The sequence below is a fragment of the Pipistrellus kuhlii genome, unplaced genomic scaffold (genome assembly GCF_014108245.1).
Source record: "Pipistrellus kuhlii isolate mPipKuh1 unplaced genomic scaffold, mPipKuh1.p scaffold_m20_p_39, whole genome shotgun sequence".
Lineage (NCBI taxonomy): Eukaryota > Metazoa > Chordata > Mammalia > Chiroptera > Vespertilionidae > Pipistrellus > Pipistrellus kuhlii.
The window spans coordinates 2,323,620-2,341,488 of record NW_023425539.1 but is presented as its reverse complement, the minus strand read 5'-3'; the positions used below and the strand labels follow the sequence as shown (position 1 = coordinate 2,341,488).

General features: G+C 56.9%; 1 protein-coding gene across 2 annotated transcripts in view; it reads left to right on the top strand.

Annotated features, from left to right (window-relative positions):
* Window positions 1-17,869, top strand: part of ABR (ABR activator of RhoGEF and GTPase) — a 185,348-nt gene that overhangs the window by 80,366 nt on the left and 87,113 nt on the right. For both annotated transcript variants that reach the window (XM_045571039.1, XM_036408488.2), the window contains exon 2: window positions 8,736-8,920. In XM_045571039.1, the coding sequence (XP_045426995.1) occupies window positions 8,736-8,920 (185 nt within the window). The remainder of the gene's footprint in view (window positions 1-8,735; window positions 8,921-17,869) is intronic.

The window sequence follows — 17,869 nt, the reverse complement described above, 5'->3', positions numbered from 1 at the left end:
TTAGGAAAACACGGTGCGGATAACAGCGTTTCTGATGCGTCTCTGAGGCCGGAGACTGACACAGCCACCTGACCCTTCTCCCAGGGCCCACAGCGCAGGCCCCAGGCTCTGGCCCACCGCCTCTGCCCCCGAGGCAGATATCCAAGCCCTAGGAGTCCTTTGTTTCAGACTTTGGAGCCCGGGCTTCTCCTGATGGCCACGATCTCTCCCTCCCTCCCCCCCAGGGAGCCTGGAGGTGGAGAGCGATCGCATCTCCATAGCAACCAGAGAGGCTGAGCCCAGCATCGGGGGCGGAGCCAGAACCCAGCGCCCCAGCTCCATGTCCGCATCTCCAGGAATGAGCAGCGGCGGAGGGCATTGCTGCCCCGTCTTCAGTTGTCCCTTTGCTGAGCTCATTTCCTCGTTCCCGCCCTCCCTGAGGCCTCACGGTGAGGTAGGCCATCCTGTGGCCCAGGCGAGGCCGGGGGCCCTGCGGGGATGGGATGGGGGCTGCCCCCTGCCTGCCCTTTCTGTCCGCCTCCTGGCCTCTTCCCAGGTGAGCCTCCAAGTCCTTCAAGACAATTCAAACCCTGCCTCTTACAAGACACTCGCTGGTGTCTCTCCTGGGCCCTGCCGATGGCTTCCTGAGCTGTCTCGGTTTAGTTTCACTCGGCCTCAGGGTCCTGTCTTAAACTGGTGGTTCTCGGGTTTACAATCCGACATGAGAGCCGCCTGCTGCCTCAGTCACCCCACACCAATTCAGTATGGTTTCTGGATTGGGAGCCAGATACCAACAGCTTCCAAACTCCTCAGGGGATTCCAGTACACAGCAAAGGTTGGAGCGGGTGTCTTCAAGTTAAAGATTTAACCTATTCCCTGAATCTGGCCAGGGAGTGTGGCTCAGTGGTTGATCATCAGCCCATGCACCAAGCAGTTGCCAGTTCAATTCCTGGTCAGGGACATGCCCAGGTGGCAGGCTCAGTCCCCGGTGGGAGCTGTGCAGGAGGCAATCAATTGATGTTTCTCATCGATGTTTCTTTCTCCTTTCTCCCCCTCTCTAAAACTCAATTTAAAAAGCACACATATTGCCCTAACCGGTTTGGCTCAGGGGCTAAGAGTATCAGCTTGCCGACTGAAGGGTCCCAGGTTCAATTCCTGTCAAGGGCATGTACCTTGGTTGCAGGCACATCCCCAGTAGGGAGTGTGCAGGAGGCAGCTGATCGATGTTTCTCTCTCATCCATGTTTCTAACTCTATATCCCTCTCCCTTCCTCTCTGTAAAAAATAATAATAATAATAATAATAAATAAAAATCAGTAAAATATTTTTTTTTTAAAAGCACACGTATTGAAACCATCCCCTGATACCTGCTGAATGGAGGCTGACCAGTGAACCGCTGAGTCTGCTGATGGAGGAAGGCCTTCAAGCCCTGGTTTTGTTTTCTGTGTTTCCAGAACGAGGAGACCCCCAAGAGCGCTTACGGCTCCCGAAGGGGACCAGGGCGGGAGTGGGAATAGCTGCTGATTACTCAGTGTGGGTCCTGAGCCAGGCGCCTACATCGCATGTGTTTTCTCATTGCAACCCCACAAAACACTCACCAGGTGTAGTCATTATGCGTTAGCCCCTGGGCTGTTCTCCCGGGTCTCCCTCCCCCACTGCCATCATCTGTTCTAGGGCAGAAAATACATTATCACCTGACGTCATCCTTGGTACCACTCCTATGGGGAGGGTGGGGCCATTCCATACCTACCCTGTTTCCCCGAAAATAAGACAGTGTCTTATATTAATTTTTGCTCCCAAAGATGCACTAGGTCTTATTTTCAGGGGATGTCTTATTTTTCCATGAAGAAGAATACGGTACACATTTATTGTTAAATGAAAATAAAGGAAATTTATTACCTGTATACGGTACGGTAGTACGGTAGTTGTCAACACAAACCAGACAAATTGTGAATCCTACAGTATCAAGAATTTACTCATTTATTCAATGACAATCATGTCATCATCTTCTGGAACGTCATCGTAACAATCCAATTCCTGAATTTCCTGGTGAATTTCTTGTGACTCCATTTCTTTCAGAATCACTGGACCAAATCTCTCATGTTTAGCCTCGGGAGGGCCTTATTTTCGGGGGGATGCATTATATTTCATTCAGAAGGAAACCTGTAAGTAGGTCTTATTTTCGGGGAAACATGGTAGAACTTTATCTTGCACTCACAGGCTCTTAGTGTCCAAGAAGAGGTTGGAAAGATTCCCCCAAACCGCCCCCCCCCCAACTCCCTCAACATCTGCTTTGGGGTTGGGGGTACCAGAATGTGTTCTGGCTGTGTCCATTGGTCTTTGGTGACAGACAATCTTAGGAGAAGGCTGTAAACAGCTCAACACTTGTGTGCCTCCAGCTGTTCGGGCACCCTTTTCTCTCCCTTGGGCTTATCAAAGTTTAGATGGTAGAAATGAGGGTGAGTCATCTGGGTTTGAATCTCACTCCCCCCTCCCCCCCCCCAGGCCAACTCTTCACATTCCCACAAGAGCATGTCTCCATGGTCTGTCATTGTTTGGCTCCTATCTTGTCATCTGGCATGGGCTGCATCCCTTACGGGCTTGGAATAGATAGCCCCGTGTTCACATGTGGCCCCAATCTGCGTGACTCCTAGGACCGTGGTCGGCAAACTCATTCGTCCACAGAGCCAAATGTCAACAGTACAACGATTGAAATTTCTTTGGAGAGCCAAATTTTTTTCAACTTAAACTTCTTCTAACCCCACTTCTTCCAAATAGACTCGCCCAGGCCATGGTATTTTGTGGAAGAGCCACACTCAAGGGGCCAAAGAGCCGCATGTGGCTCTCGAGCCGCGGTTTGCCGACCACAGTCCTAGGGAGATCCGGAGGCCATGGGATTCCACCTGCATTGTAACTCGACAGAGGAACGTATGCACCAGGAGGAGTTACCTAAAAGTTACAGATATCCGGCGATGATGTAGCTGGCAAGACCCGATCCGTGGTCCCCACTGGGTCCTGCCTAACTCTTCGCCCGACTCCGGAGGCCCTCGTGTGCCGGCCTGTGCCCACTTCTCCAGCGCCGCCTGCCCCCTCACCCTCCTGCTCACTCCGTGTTCTAGCCGCGGGGCTATTTATAGGCCCTTCAGGGGCCCTGCTGTTTCACACTCTGTGCCTTTGCCAAGCCGCTTCCCTGTTGCCTAGAACTCTGCTCATGTCCCCCATCTGCCTGGCACGCACCCACACATCTTTCAAGATGCAATTAATTATATTAATAATAGCAGCCGAGATGCACTGGGCGCCCGCTGCGTTCTGAGTCTCTGTGTGCGTGCGTTATCCGGTCTGATCCTCGAAGCATCCCTGTGTGCTCAGCGCCTTCGTCACCCACTTCCACGTTCGCCGGTTTAACTGTTCGCTCTCCGTCTGTGGGAGGCTGCCTGCTGCCAGGCGTCCTCCTGAGCATGAAGCGGTCAGACAGGGAGGGAGCCTGGACTGGAACCTGAGCCCGGGGACCTGGCACCAGCATCCTTGCTCTTGGCCACAGCAGCACAGCTCCTCCCTCCGAGAACCACCCAAGCCCTCCAGCCACCCCTCCCCCACACCGCTGCCCGCTCCCCCTCTCTGCCTCGCCTCTGAGGTACGTCTGTCACAGCCTCTAGGGTGTTTTGTTGCTTATTGGACGGCCTTTCTCCGCTGGGCCGTAAGGACGTCACGTGGGGATGTGTTCGTGTTCAGAGGCAGGAAAGCCAGCGTACACACTGTGGGCCTGTGTCTCCCCCTCAGCGAGGAATGAGGTAGGCTGTTCGCATCGTCAGGGAAACGGCTCTGTTCCTTCTCGGTCGTCTCCTCGTGGCCGCAGTGTGGCCACTGCCGCTCCTCCCATCACAGCCGAGTTCAAGGTGGGAAGTCCCGTTTTCATTAGCAAAGCAGAGGCCTCGCCAGAGGTTCTGTTCTCCGTGGGCCTCAGGATCAGAACGACTCTGAATATCTGTTCTAATCCTTACGGGCTGGATAGAAAAAACGCAAAGGAATTTATTTTCTCACAATCTGGAGGCCAGGCGTCCAAAATGGCAGTGTTGGCAGGGCCGCACTTCCGGCCAAGGCTCTCTGGGGGGGGGGGGGGGGGAATCTTGCATCTTCCAACATCTAGTGACTCCATGCTTTCCTTGGCTCTGGCAGCATCACTCCAGTCTCTGCCTCCATGGTCACATGGCTTCCTTCTGTGTGTGTTTTCCCCCCTTCTGTTGCCTATACGAACACATCATCAGATGTAGGACCCACTGAGTTCATCTAGGACAGTGGTCGGCAAACTGTGGCTCGCCAGCCACATGCGGCTCTCTGGCCCCTTGAGTGTGGCTTTTCCACAAAATACCGCACGTACAGTGTGATTGAAACTTCTCGGCCCATGCGCAGAAGTCGGTTTTCGGCTCTCAAAAGAAATTTCAATCGTCGTACTGTTGATATTTGGCTCTGTTGGCTAATGAGTTTGCCCGCCACTGATCTAGGATATCATCATTTCAAGACCCTTAACTTAATCACACCTACAGAGACCCCTTTTTCCCCAAATAAAGTCACATTCACAGGTACCGAGGTTACCTGTATGCATATGGGGCTACTATTCAACCCACTCCAGGGACCTAGAAGATGCCTGATATGACAGGGCAGCAGAATATGACCTTGTAAGGGTAGAGGCAGTGACCATGAAGGGCTTTGAACTGAGGAGTCGGTGCTGTACGTTGAAGTGAATGGGGAAACTGTTAAATGTTGAACAGGGGAGAGAGGGTTGGAACTGTCCTCATAAGCGCTGGTGAGGGTAGAGAGGAGGATGAGGAGTGGGGACCGTTGGGGGTGTGGGAGATGAGGAGCAGGAAGAGGGAAGAATTTGAAATGTCGCCCGGTTTCCCACACGAGTGACGTGCATCGAAGGCGGAGATGTTCAGGAACCAATCAGAGAGACGAGTCTGCCACCAGACCCCGCCTGGGAATGTAAGTTGGATTTGGGAGAGGGAGCAAAGTAGGGATGACAGGAGCCTGGGCATCACCAGTTTCCCCCACTGCCTTTTCTGAATGATTTCAAATATACTTAAACGCTTGAAGAATTGTATAGCGAACACCCACATGCCCTCATCCGGAGTCTGTAATTACCGTCTTTCTATACTTGCTTTATCACACACCCTTCCCTTCCTCTGAACATCACCAACCCATCTTCCTTTGCATGTGCTTCAGAATAACTTGCTGACATCCGTGCATTTTATCGATACTTCAACACATAAGCCTGCATATCATCAGCTGGAGTTCAGTATGTAGTGAAGTGCACAACTCTTAAGGGTACTGGTTGATGAATGAATCCACCTGTGTACCCCAGGTCTCTGTCAAGGTACAGAACATTGCCCTAGCTGGTTTGGCTCAGTGGATAGAGCACTGGTCTGCTGACTGGAAGGTCCCGAGTTCGATTCCATGCTCGGGTTTCGGGCTTGACCCCCAGTAGGGTGCGTGCAGAGGCAGCTGATCAATGATTCTCTCTCATCATTGATATTTCTATCTCTCTCCCTCCCTCTCCGTTCCTCTCTGAAATCAATAAAAATATATTTTTAAAGATACAGAACATGTCCATCACCCCAGAAAGTTCCCTGTGCCCCCACTCCCAGAGGCAACCACTATTTTTACTCTTTTTCAACCATAGATTAGTTTTGCCTGCTCTTTTGTGTCTGACTTCTTTCGCTTAGTGTGAGAGTCTGTAAGAGTCATTTCTGTTGTTGCATGTATCAGCAGCCTGTCTCATTGCTGAGCACTATTCTATTGTAAGGATATATAAGGAATACCAATTTTTAAAATATATTTTTATTGATTTTATATAGAGAGAAGAAGGGTGAGGGAGAGAGAAACATTGATGAGAGAGAACCATTGATTGGCTGCCTCTTAGATGCCCCCTATTGGGGATTGAGCCCAAAACCCTGGCATGTGCCCTGACCAGGAATTCAGCTGGAGACCTTTCAGTGTATGGGACAACGCTCAACCAACTGAGCCACCCCGGCCAGGGCAGGAGTGCCAATTTCTAAAGGGTGGGCAAAGGGTCTGCGAAGGAAAAGTGAAGGCAGTAGGAAAACCATCTGGATCAGTTACAATTAGGTTTGCCTGCAGAGAACATCAAAACTAAGTGGCAGTGGCTTAGATAATGGGCTCTTTTTCCCTGTCATATAAAGTAGGCCTTGAGGTGGACAGTCCTGGGGGGAAACGGTGGTTCGTTGTGCCATTGTGGGCCCAGGCTCCCAGCTTTCCGTTCAGCTGTGTTCAGTGCTGGCTTCTATCACCTCATGGTCCAACACGCTTTCCAAACTAACAACCGAAGGAGGAAGTGTGAAGAGGACCACAAACAAATAAACAAACAAAACATAGCTTTCAGCCCAAACAACCTCTCTTAGCAGCCTTTCTCAAAGCTCTCCCCATCTCCTTAGCCAGAACTCGGTCACGTGGCCCGTCCCAGTAGGAAAAGCAGTCTTGTCGCGAGCCCCTGGGCTCACGGCCACCCTAAAGACAACGGCACTGACGTTGCTGGGACGGGGATGGGTGTTGGTTGTCATCAGCCGCCTGTGCCTTCTTTCTTTTGAGACCTGGTGGCCACGCCATGGTCCACTCAACGTTCCCATTAGGGGTGTTCAGAGGAAGAGTTGGCATCTGGAGGTAAACCGATAGACCTGGGTTCAGATCCTCTCTGGGCCCATCCCTCTGTGATCTTGCCTGTGAGGTGGGGATGGAAGAGCAGCCTCGCAGCTGTGGCTGGGAGAGGAGAAGAGCAGGAGGTGCAGGCGCGTGGATGCCACTCAGATGAGGCTGGATTGTGCACATGACGGGGGGTGGGGGGGGGAGAATGGCAGAGAGGAGGGCCACGCCACCTTCTCTATTGCCCTCTCTACCTCTGCCCGGGGGAAGGTCCTGAGAGTCAGGGAGCTGGTCCTGTGACCCCTGGGCATTGGTCAGCGGATAGGAGGGTTGGTGTGGCCCGCTGGAGTCCGAGCTGCTGGCCAGGCCAGGGTTCGCCATCCCTAACCCTCCTGGCCTCGACTGCAGGAGTAACAGGGCAGCCCGGAGAGGTGACCGGTGAGCGTGATGTTCCATTCCCTCCCTCTGCTTTTCCAGCGTGAGTGGGTCTCCGCAGCCAGCCAGCCCCCTGGCGGCACCAGACTCGGGCAGGCCGGCAGCTGTGGCGGCTCTGTGTCCCTCCTCACCCCTGGCACTGGCCGAGTTGGCTCGCTGCCTCAGCTACAGGCCCCGTGTCCTCCGGGCGGTGGAGCTGTCTCCTGGTACGTGGCCCTCACTCAGCGCAGCGGCCGGGTTACCAGGTCCTGTGCTCTGCACACGCGTGCCTGTGCTGGGAGGAAAGGGACAGCCATGTCCCTTGACAGCTCAATGGGCTGTCAGCGCAGGGGCCGGAGAGGAAGTCGGCAGGGACAGGTGCAGCCAGGCTGGAAAGCTCTCGGCTGCCAAAGGGTCAGATTGCACGGAGGGCGGCTGTGGCCGGGCGCCTGGTGACCTGTTGACACCGTTCTCAGGCTGCCGGCCAGCCCGGGGCTGGTGTCAGGACCGAGGAAGAGGAGTGGGACCCCGGGGAGAACTTGGCTCGGGCCTCACACCCGAGATGGGGCAGTGCGTGCCTCTGCTCACTCGTTCTCTTCGCACACGTTTCCCGGGGTCCTGCTGGCTGCCGGCCGGTGGGCGCTGGGCACCCAGCGGCAATGAGACACCCAGCCCTGCCCCAGGGGGTTAGGGACACACGGGCAGGCCTCAGGGGCCTCTCGGAGGCCCTGAGCTGTGGGAGCTCTGAGCTGGGGCGCCAGGGAGCAGATGATGGGACAGGCCCAGCCAGGGGCTGGGAAGCGGGGGACGTGGGAGGGCCCCTCACTCTGCTGCAGGAGAGACCCCCACTGGCCTGCCTTTCTGAGGTGCAGGAGAGACCCCCACCGGTGGGGTTTGACCAGGGCGGGGGTGTCTGTGCGTGGGCCCTGGAGCCTAAGTGGTGCTGGCAGCCAGGGGGGTTCCAGCTCGACTCCCCTCGTCTTTTCTTCCCTCCTTCTCCCGAGGAAGCCTGCATTGAAATTACAGAAAAGCTGGCTTTTAGGAGCCTGCGCCCCATCGGGTCCCTGCCAGGCCTGGGCGCCGCCTTCTCGCCCACGCTCTGCCAGCCTCGGGCCGGGTCCTGCACGGAGGCCTTGTTCAGAGGGGTGAGGGCTCCCCGGGGTGCCATTCCTCACCTCCCCACCCCGAAACCTGCCCCGAGCCCCCTCTCCCTGGGATCTGGCTCAGCACACAAATGGTACCTCAGGAGGAGGGGCCCAGGAAGTGACATCGCCCGGCCCGCCCCCACCTCCTTATTCCCTATAAAAAGCGGAATGGTGACTCAGAGGGGAGAGTTGGAAGCGTCCAGCCTCCCGCTCCCACCGTCAGTTCTTAAGACTCGGAATCAGGCAGGAGGCGAAGGAAACGGCAGCTTGAAAATACGCAAACACGCAGCTGACGTGCTATTAAGCAGGTGGCACCGGCGGCACCGCTCCTCGCCGGCTCCCAGCAGCCGCCCCTGAACGGCGGGCGCTGCCCAGCCCCTGCGAGGGTCCGGCCGCCTGCAGCCCCCGCCGGCCGGCCGGGCCGTGGATGTGGCGGCCGGGAGCATGGCAGCCGGGGGCCGCCGCCGGCGCCCACTGCGCTACCAGTCGCTGGCAGCCCTGGTGGAGGACTCTCAGTGGCCTTTCTTGTTCCTTGTCTCAGACTTCAGCTACGGGGCGGACGACTACGACGCGGAGGGGAATGAGGAGCAGAAGGGGCCCCCCGAGGGCTCGGAGACCATGCCGTACATCGACGAGTCGCCCACCATGTCGCCCCAGCTCAGCGCCCGCAGCCAGGGCGGCGGGGACAGCGTCTCCCCCACCCCCCCGGAGGGGCTGGCACCCGGGGTAGGTACACCTGCTTCTCCTTCTGGGTTTGGGGAGAGAGGGCCGTGGAGGGTGGGGGGAGGCAGGCCTGGTGCCCCGGGCCGGCCAGGCTCTGCTTGGAATGCCCCCGGGGACCCTGGCGCTGGCTGTTTTCGGTGGCCTCGTCATCTCCTTCCAGCCCTGGATGCCGTGTAGTCTGGGCTCCCCTCCCTCCCCCAGCACCTGCCTCTCCCTCTGCCGCCTCTCCCCGCCATCTGCTCCCGCCTGCTGGACAGCCTCCCCACTCCAGCTCCCCCTCGGCACCTCCAGCCGGACAGGACGGGGCCTGGGGAGGGTGCCGGCTCTTCGCTCCGGGCCGGGCCGGGGGCCGGGCAGGGGCCGCTGTGCCCTGGGGCTGTCAGGGTGCACATGCCTGCTCAGCAGACCACGGCTGGCTCGGTGCTGGCTGCGGGGCGGAGTGAGCGGGTTCGGGGGCATTCCCCCAGGCCCAGGGCCCCAGCCAGCCCTCTGCGGGGCGGAGTGAGCGGGTTCGGGGGCATTCCCCCAGGCCCAGGGCCCCAGCCAGCCCTCTGCGGGGCGGAGTGAGCGGGTTCGGGGGCATTCCCCCAGGCCAGGGCCCCAGCCAGCCCTCTGCGGGGCGGAGTGAGCGGGTTCGGGGGCATTCCCCCAGGCCCAGGGCCCCAGCCAGCCCTCTGCGGGGCGGAGTGAGCGGGTTCGGGGGCATTCCCCCAGGCCCAGGGCCCCAGCCAGCCCTCTGGAAGGAAAGGGGCTCTCACGGTGTCCACCTCAACCCTCGCCGGCTGGCGGCTGGCGGGAGCTCTGCTCCAAGGAGAGGCGGGCACAGGGGATGTTAAGTCTGTGCTGTGAGACAAACCCGGGGTAGAGGTGCGTGGAGGTGTGCAGTCCTGGTCATTAGTGCTGTTCCTGGCCACAGGCTCCGGCTCTCCCCGGGCCCAGCTGGTGCGCGTGCGTCTGAGACGGACAGGCAGAGCAAAGGAGACAGGAATCCTGGGGCTGGTGGAATTCTGAAGTTGGGGAGAATCAGAGCCGCTCCTCCATGTGGGGGGCTCTTGGAGTGTCTGGTCCTGCTGAGGAGAGGAGAGGGCTTGCTCAGCTGTGTTAGGCGGGGGTCCCCTTTCTTCTCTCCAGTGCCCCCAAGGAACAGTCGCTGAGATGCTGTGAGATACTTGTTTCCCTCCTACAGAGCCCAGCACCCCTCACCCCCCCTGCAGCCGGCCAGGGGGGGCTACCTGGACTCTGCCATTTCCTGAGACACCCTCCCCCCCCTTCCTTTCCTCCCAGCCTCCCTTGGCCACCCTGCACCCCTTTGCCAGCTCACCCCCCTCTTCGCACACCGGGGTGGCTGTTATAGCCTTTGGCAACAAGGGCCTTGGCAACGGACTTCCCACTTGGGGGAAGCCACGTCGTTGCCATGGCAACGGAGGCCTAGCTCCGTGGCTGCCAGGCAGTGCAAGTTTGGGAAGGGAAGGGTGGGGGCAGGTGGGAGGTGGAGGGGACGGGGCGGGCGGCGGTCAGTCCAGGCCCCCCGTGGCCAGCATTCTGGTGTGTCGCTGTGTGGTCCTAGGAAGGGTGTAGGTGAGAGACAACCATGGTGGCCACAGAGGGCAGGATTTTTGCTGCTGGTGGGAGAGAGAGGATGTTCTGGGACCTGAATGGAGGACAACCGGGAAAGCCAGAGGGAGACTGGCTTTCCTTCGCTGCCTTTAGGTCTCATCACAACAGGGCTCAGAGGCACTCCCCCTCCCCCCGGGGGACTCGGCTGTTACCCCCGTGAGCAGGTGCAGGGAGGGTTGCTGTGGGCCACAGCACAGGGCCAGGAATGCCGGCAGAGTGGAGAACGTGCGGCCAGACAGAGCCACTTGCTGAAGAGGAAACCTGTCTTTGCCACTTCCTCCTCCCCTCCATGCTCTTCCTTCCTGGCCTGGTTCCCTCCCTCATCACAAGACCGCCTTGTAGGAGTGCTGGCCCATCACGTTTTAATTCCCTGGTGAAAGGTGCAGTCAGGTACCTACAGGCATCGTGGGAGGGGCCCCTGCCTGGAGCTCCGAGGCCTCCGGCAGTGACTTCCTTGTGGCTGCCCGTTTTGCTCGGTGGCTCTCGAGGGAATAACTCGGTTTGAGGACTTTGACATCCAGAGATGTTACCGTGACAGCTGACTGCAGTGCTTGGGAACCAGAGGGCGGAGGTGAACTCCATTGGCTGGAAGTGATGCAGGACAGGGGCGGGAGCATCTGTCTAGCTTGGGGAGCTAATCGGAGATGCCAAGGCAGCGCACCTCCTGCCTCCCACCTTCCCTCCTGGAGTTGCGTTTGTTGTCCTTTCTACTGTGTCACTGGCCCCACCTAGTGGACTCAGCAAGTATTGCTGTTTACGTTGCGGTGCTGGAGAGAGTTGACAACCTCTTCCTGTGTACTTTGGGGAGCAGTTCAAGTTCTTTTAAAAAAGGAAGAAGACAAGGAGGAAGCGGAAGAGGGAAAAGAGAAGAAGAAAGCAAGCCAAGGTTCCTGCTGCCTGGCTCAGCTCCTCTGGCTTCCGGTGGGGGCCTTGGGAACCCAGGGGACTTTTAGACCAAATCAGATGATCGTTCCAGCTTCTGGCAGGGGGGCATTCCACACCTAAATATGCCGTCACCTTGTGCTGGAAACCCAAAGTTTGGTCTTTGTGATCATCAGGATTCTCCAGAGAAACAGAACCAATAGAATGCAAGAAAGAGGGAGAGAGATTTTTATTATAAGGAACTAGAGGCCTGGTGCATGACACAAGTGCAATGGAGTGGGGGGGGGGGGGTCGCTCAGCCTGGTCCCCGTCCTCTTGAAGTCTGGGACCGCTCAGGGGATGCCTGCCTAAGCCTGCTCCCCAGTCAGACATTCCTCTCAAAGTCTGGGGCTCTCTCAGCCTGGGACCCCGTGCTCCTTGCCTCCCACCACCATGTCTATGCTTGCCAGCCCTGAGCCCTGCTTCTTGTTGAGTTGTGCCCGCCCCCGCCGCCCCCCCCTCCTCCCCCCCCCCCCCCCCCGTTAGAGCACACTGACCACAAGGGGGCAGCTCCTGCATTGAGCATCTGCCCCCTGGTGGTCAATGCGCATCATAGCAACCAGTAGTTCTTACTTTCTGTTGATTTGCATATTAGGGTTTTATTATATAGGATTGGCTCACTCAGTTACGGAGGCTGAGAGGTCATAAGATCTGCAGCCAGCAAATTGGAGACCCAGGAAAGCTGATGTATAGTTCAAGTCTGAGTCTGGAACCAGCAGAGCCAATGGTCTTTGACTAGAAAGCCAGCAGGCTTGAGACTCAAGAGCAGCCGATGTTCCAGTCTGAGTCGGAAGGCTGAAAGAGACCCAGGTCCCAGCTCAACAGTCGGGCAAGATGAGTTCCTGCGTACCCAGCAGCCTTTTAGTTCTATTCAGGTCTTCACCTGATCGGACGAGGCCCACCCACATGAGGAAGGGCAGTTCGCTGTAGTCGGCCAACGAGTCAAATGTTAATCCCGTCCAGAAACACCTCACGGATACACGCCGAATAATCTTGTTCACACGTCTGGGTACCGTGGCACGGTCAGGCTGACACGTCAAATTAAACATCACAGTCTAGCTCTTCCAGCAGCCCCGAGAACGGAAGGAACACAGGCTCTGATAGGGGCACCTCTGCTCTCTAGCAGGGAGACGCTGGAGGAGTATCATAACCCCTCTGAGCCCCACTTTTCTCTTCTCTAAGTGGGACTAACTGCCCAGCCACTGTGGCTCAGAGATTGAGCATCTACCTGTGAACCAGGAGGTCATGGTTCAATTCTGGGTCGGGGCGCATGCCTGGGTTGGGGACTCGATCCCCAGTGTGAGGCATGTAAGAGGCAGCTGATTAATGATTCCCTCTCATCATTGCTATGTCTCTCTCTCTCTCTTTCTCTCTCTCTCTTTCTCTCGCCCTTCCTCTCTGAAATCAATTAAAAAAAAATTTTTTTAGTAGACTACCTGAGAGGATAGACTAGGATAGCTCAGGTGAGGCCTGCACCATTGGGGTGCTCAGTCCTTGGTGACTGGGGCCCACACACTTTTCTCGCCGGCTTTTAGAGGAGTGGGAAGCCGGGAACAAAGCAAGGGCCCAGTCTGATGAATGCTTGTTGGACAGACTGAACCTGCTTTAGCAGCCTCCCTCCTGGGGTTGGATCGGTCCTGCCGGGTGGCCAGCTGAAGCCAGGTCTCCGTGGTGGGGGCCGGACACACACTCTTCGCTCCCAACACCCCCCTGCACCTGGCTGTTTTGCGCAGCTCCCCGCTCCCAGTGTGCGCCTGACGCCCAGCCTTGCAGATGCCTCACTCCCCCCAGCCCAGGCCCAGCAGAGCTTCCTGCAGGGCCAGACCGCTGATGCCTGGTGGTTCAGTTCAACCGAGAGTGAGCCCTGGGGGCTGGGCAGACTCTCCAGCTCAGCTGACAACGGGGGGAGAGGGGGGACACACCTCCCTCTGCCAGGACCATGGTCTCTCAGAGAAGCTTGCTCCCCGCGCACAAGCTGTGGAGTCCTTGGTCTACCCTCCTGGGAGGGGCGGTAAAAAGGGCCCACAGGGGAGAGAGAGGAGCTGGGTGTCGCCTCAGCGCTGCCCCTTTCGGCTGTGTGACCTGAGGGAGGGAGGTCACCCTCTCTGAAGTGAGGAAACCGAGCATTTCCTCCCTCCTGACCTCACACCGCTGTTGCGAGGCTTCCCCAAGACAGAGCGCTTTGTGAATTGTCACGTCCGCATACAACTTAACTAGGGATTGCTCAGTGTCACACTCATTCTGTAGCTCCTGTGATACCCACAGCAGGTCCAACGGGGTCAAATAAAAGGCTGCACTGAGCGTTCCGACTCCAAGTGCAGGAAAATCCAAAGATAAGGATGGGGAGAGTCCAAAGGATCACCATCATCGTCCTCATCTTCCTCTCCTCCTCTTCCTCCTCCTCCTCTTCCTCCTTCTCCTCTTTTTCCTCTTCTCCTTCCTCCTCCTCCTCATCACAAATACTTCGATTTTCGCTGAGCCTTTTACATAGGCGGCCTCATTTGAGGCCAACCACAGCCCTAAACGGTAGGTACAGTGATCATCATACAGGTGAGGAAACTGAGGCTCAGAGAACTGACTTAATTTGCCCAGGACAAGCCAGTGGCCAGACGCTTACACTGGGTCTTTCTGACGCTGGAGTCCATGTGGTGCTGCCGGTCCGTTCAGACACCGTCTCCCTTGTGAGCTTCTCAGCCCATCCCGGACCTTCCCTGTCTGGGAGACACACAGGGTCCCTGCCCCTTCACCTCCATGGCCCTCCATGGCGGCTCCCAGGAGGGCTCCCAGGGGTGCTCCCTCGTGTGTGTGGACGGGAACTGGGAAGCCCTGGGGTGGCCGGGGAGGAGGGCGGGAGGGCGGGTGCAGGCTTAGGGGACGAAGCCGGGGCAGATCTCTGCCTTGGCTCCTTCTGAAGACGTGGGGTTTGATGTTGGAGGTGACCGAACGAGGAGTTTGCTACTAGGGAGAGGGGAAGCCACGTGGAGAGCGGGAGCATCTGAGCTCGGGCCCAGTCTGCTCCCTCCCGGAGCGCGGGGCCTGGGTTGGGGAGGTTAGTGGCTCCTGTGCTTGATGCCTCCCGGCATTCTGCTGCTGGAGTCAGACATGCTGGCTGTCCTCGGGTCGCCAGCCTCCTGTCGGAGCAGCCCCGCTCCGGTCTCTCCCTCTGGATCTCTGCTCCTCGCTGCCAAGGGGAGAGTAACCGGCTCCTCTAGGTGCCAGGTGCTGAGTGAGGGCCCACGGGCGCATTGCCACCTGATGCCTCCCACCACGTGGGCAGCCGACCACGTGGTTTGTAGATGAAGAGACTAAGGCTCGGGGCGGGGGTTCCTTAGCTTGTCTGAGTTGAGAAGCAGGGAGCCATAGTGCCCTGGTGGTGACCCTCAGCTCCCTCCAACACAGGCCCTCCCTGTCCTGTTAATATTAATATTAATATTGCCCTATGAGAACGCTCGCACACCAGGCTCGGAGCTGGTCCTCCCTGGGAAGCACACCTGGCTGGCCTGGAGCCTCCCTGTGTAGGATCTGCTCCCGCCCATGTGCTGGGATCATCGTTCAGGAGTGTGTTTCACCTCTGCCGGCCAGGCCGCCTCCAAAGTCACACGCATTCAGGGAAGGCTGGCTGGTCTCCGACAGGCCCCAGGCCCTGTGGGTATGAAGGGGCACCCAACCAGATCCGTCTCTACCCGTGAGCCCCGGAGTCTGCGGGGTGGGGCAGGGAGGCTGACTGACCCACCAGCAGGTCTGCAGTGCCCCTGGAGCTAGTGCTGGGGAAGCCCTTCGAGGTATTGGCCACACACAGGGAGCGCCGGCTGGCAGGGGCTGCCCGGCCTGGGTCCTGCCTGGGGCAGGAGGGCAGAGGACGGCCCCTCCCAGGGACTCGCTGTTTCCCATCATCGTCACCTGGCTTCTCCCCTCGTGGGTGCCAGGCTTTCTTTCACGTGGAGGATGCTCTTGTCGGCTTTCTCTGTGTGCCCTAAGCAGGAACCTTCCTGCCTGTGTGTGGAAACTTCCAGAGCACTGGCTGAATGCCGGGCACCATTGGAGCGCTTTACAGATAGCGACTCACGGAGTCCTCGCCACAACCTTGGGAGGTAGGCGCCGTCGGGGCCCCGTTTTACACGTTCTGTGGAGCAGAGATGTCACAGAGCCCTGCTGAGGTCCCACAGCTGGTGAGTAGGTGGGGTGCTTGAGCAGCCCGAGCACCCCTCGGAATCGCTCCCTGGATGGGAACCTAGCTCTTCAGGAGCCCTGGCCCTGGCTGCTCTTGGACCGTCCCCATCCCTGCTCTAGTCCCTGAGGCTCTGCTCGCAGTGCCATTCCTGCCAGGCACAGTCCCCCCTCTAGAGGGCGCCACCCTGGGGATTCAGGGGAAGGAGAGAGGCACAGAGACCTCATTGCTTGGAAAGAGGTTCGAGTTGCCTTGAGCCAGCATCCACTTGGCCGTACTCTGCCCTCCCTTCTCCCTGGCCCCCCGGTGAGGGTGTTCCCTGTAAGCCCACCTTGCTGACACCGACGTACCACCAGGTGTGTGAGCTGAGGGAGGAGGGAGGTGCTGGCCTGTTCTATTTGGCACTGACGTAAATGTCCCTGCCCCCCTCCAACATACACACACAAACACACACACACACACGCACTCCTTAGAGCCTGGATTTGCTTCCGGTGTGTGTCTAGAGCAGTCTGTGCTCTGGAAATGGCCAGGAAATTCTGTGCCGTGGGAGCTTGTCCTGTGCATTGCAGGGCGACCAGCAGCTTCTCTGTCCTCAGACAGTAGCAAGCCCCAGTTGTGACGACCGAGGTCTCCAGCTGTAGCTAAACGTCTCCTCAGGAGCACATCGCCCTGGTTGAGAACCCCTGGCCCAGAAGGAGGTTAGAAACGCGGGGGTCTGGAGCAGTGGTCCTGGGCGGAGGGGTCCTGCAGGGGACATTTGGCATTTACCAGTGGGGAAAGGTGGGTGGGCAGGAAAGGCGTATCCAGTGGCAGTGACCCTGGGAGGCTTACGGGCAGGGTGGAGGTAAGTCAGGGCATTCAGGTTGCCCAGGTGGTTTCTGTGAAACTGGTTTCTATTGATGTCGGATCCTAGGGCTGAGGGGGAGCCAGCAGTCACAGCGTCCTGCAGGGCTGCACGGGAGGGAGGGTGCCTGGGCAGGAACAGGAGAGCCCCATTGCTTACTCTTCACCCTTTTATACTCATTGCATTCAAAGTGTTGACCTATTAACCTGTTAACCGGGGAGTTCCCTTTTTAATTACGCAACGTATAACGGGTGCATACTCTTTCGCTAGGACGTGTCAGTACGTCACGCCCAGGGGATGTAATTTTATATTATTAATTCTTTTATTTATACTTAACTAAAATAAATGAAACATATATTTTTTTCGTTTACTTATATATAAAGCTCAAAGGAAAATACAAAATTACAAACAAATAGAAAAGAATACCAACAAAAAAATGGAAACATCGAATTAAAAAATTATAAATTTTACAAACAATTATAAAGATTACAAAAAATATATACCGTCCCTCTCAGGGCGCAACATACATTTCAAGGACGTATTCATACGTCCTACCCGTTCCCAATATTGTTTAGGTTTGACGTATTTATAGGTCCCGCTTGGTTAACAGGTTAAAACGAAAGAAGATGATCCCACATTGCCCTGGAGGACAGGATAAGAATAGAGTTAGCATGGGGTAACTATTGAGGATAGCTCAAGCGTTAGACTTGTCGACCAGTGGGGCAGGTAATGGAAGGACTCCAGCAGAGGCTGCTGACCAGGTAGAGAGATTCTCTCTTTGGAAGGACGGTGTGACTTTGGGTTCCCTTTAGCCCTCTGGGCCCACATCGTATGTTTTTATAAGAATCACCCACCTAACCTGGGCCCTTGAATTATCTCCTTGGGAGACCCTTTGCCTCACCCTGTAAGCCTCCTGGGGTCATCTACACTTGGCAATATCTGCCCTCCCTTCTCCCTGGTCATTTCCCACTTGGCCATAATCTGCCCTGTATTTTCTGAGCACCTGCTTTAAAAAAAAAATGTTTGTATTGATTTTAAAGAGAGAGGAAGGGAGAGGGAGAGAAACATCAATGAAAAAGATTGGCTGCTCTTGCATGCCTCCTACCAGGGACTGAGCCCACAACCCGGGCATGTGCCCTGAGCAGGAATCCAACCAATGGAGCCACACCAGCCAGAGCTAAGCATCTACTTTTTATGGTTCTGGACTCTGGACTTTTTACGAACAGGGCTTGCCCCTTCCCCCTTTGTAAACACACACACACACACACACACACACACACACACACACACTCAGCGAGAGAGACACACAGTTCCTCTGTTTCAAGGCCATCTGTGCAACAACCTTGAGAGAGGTACAGGTCTGAGGGGGGAGTCATGTGACTTCAGGTGGGGCCGATGGAGG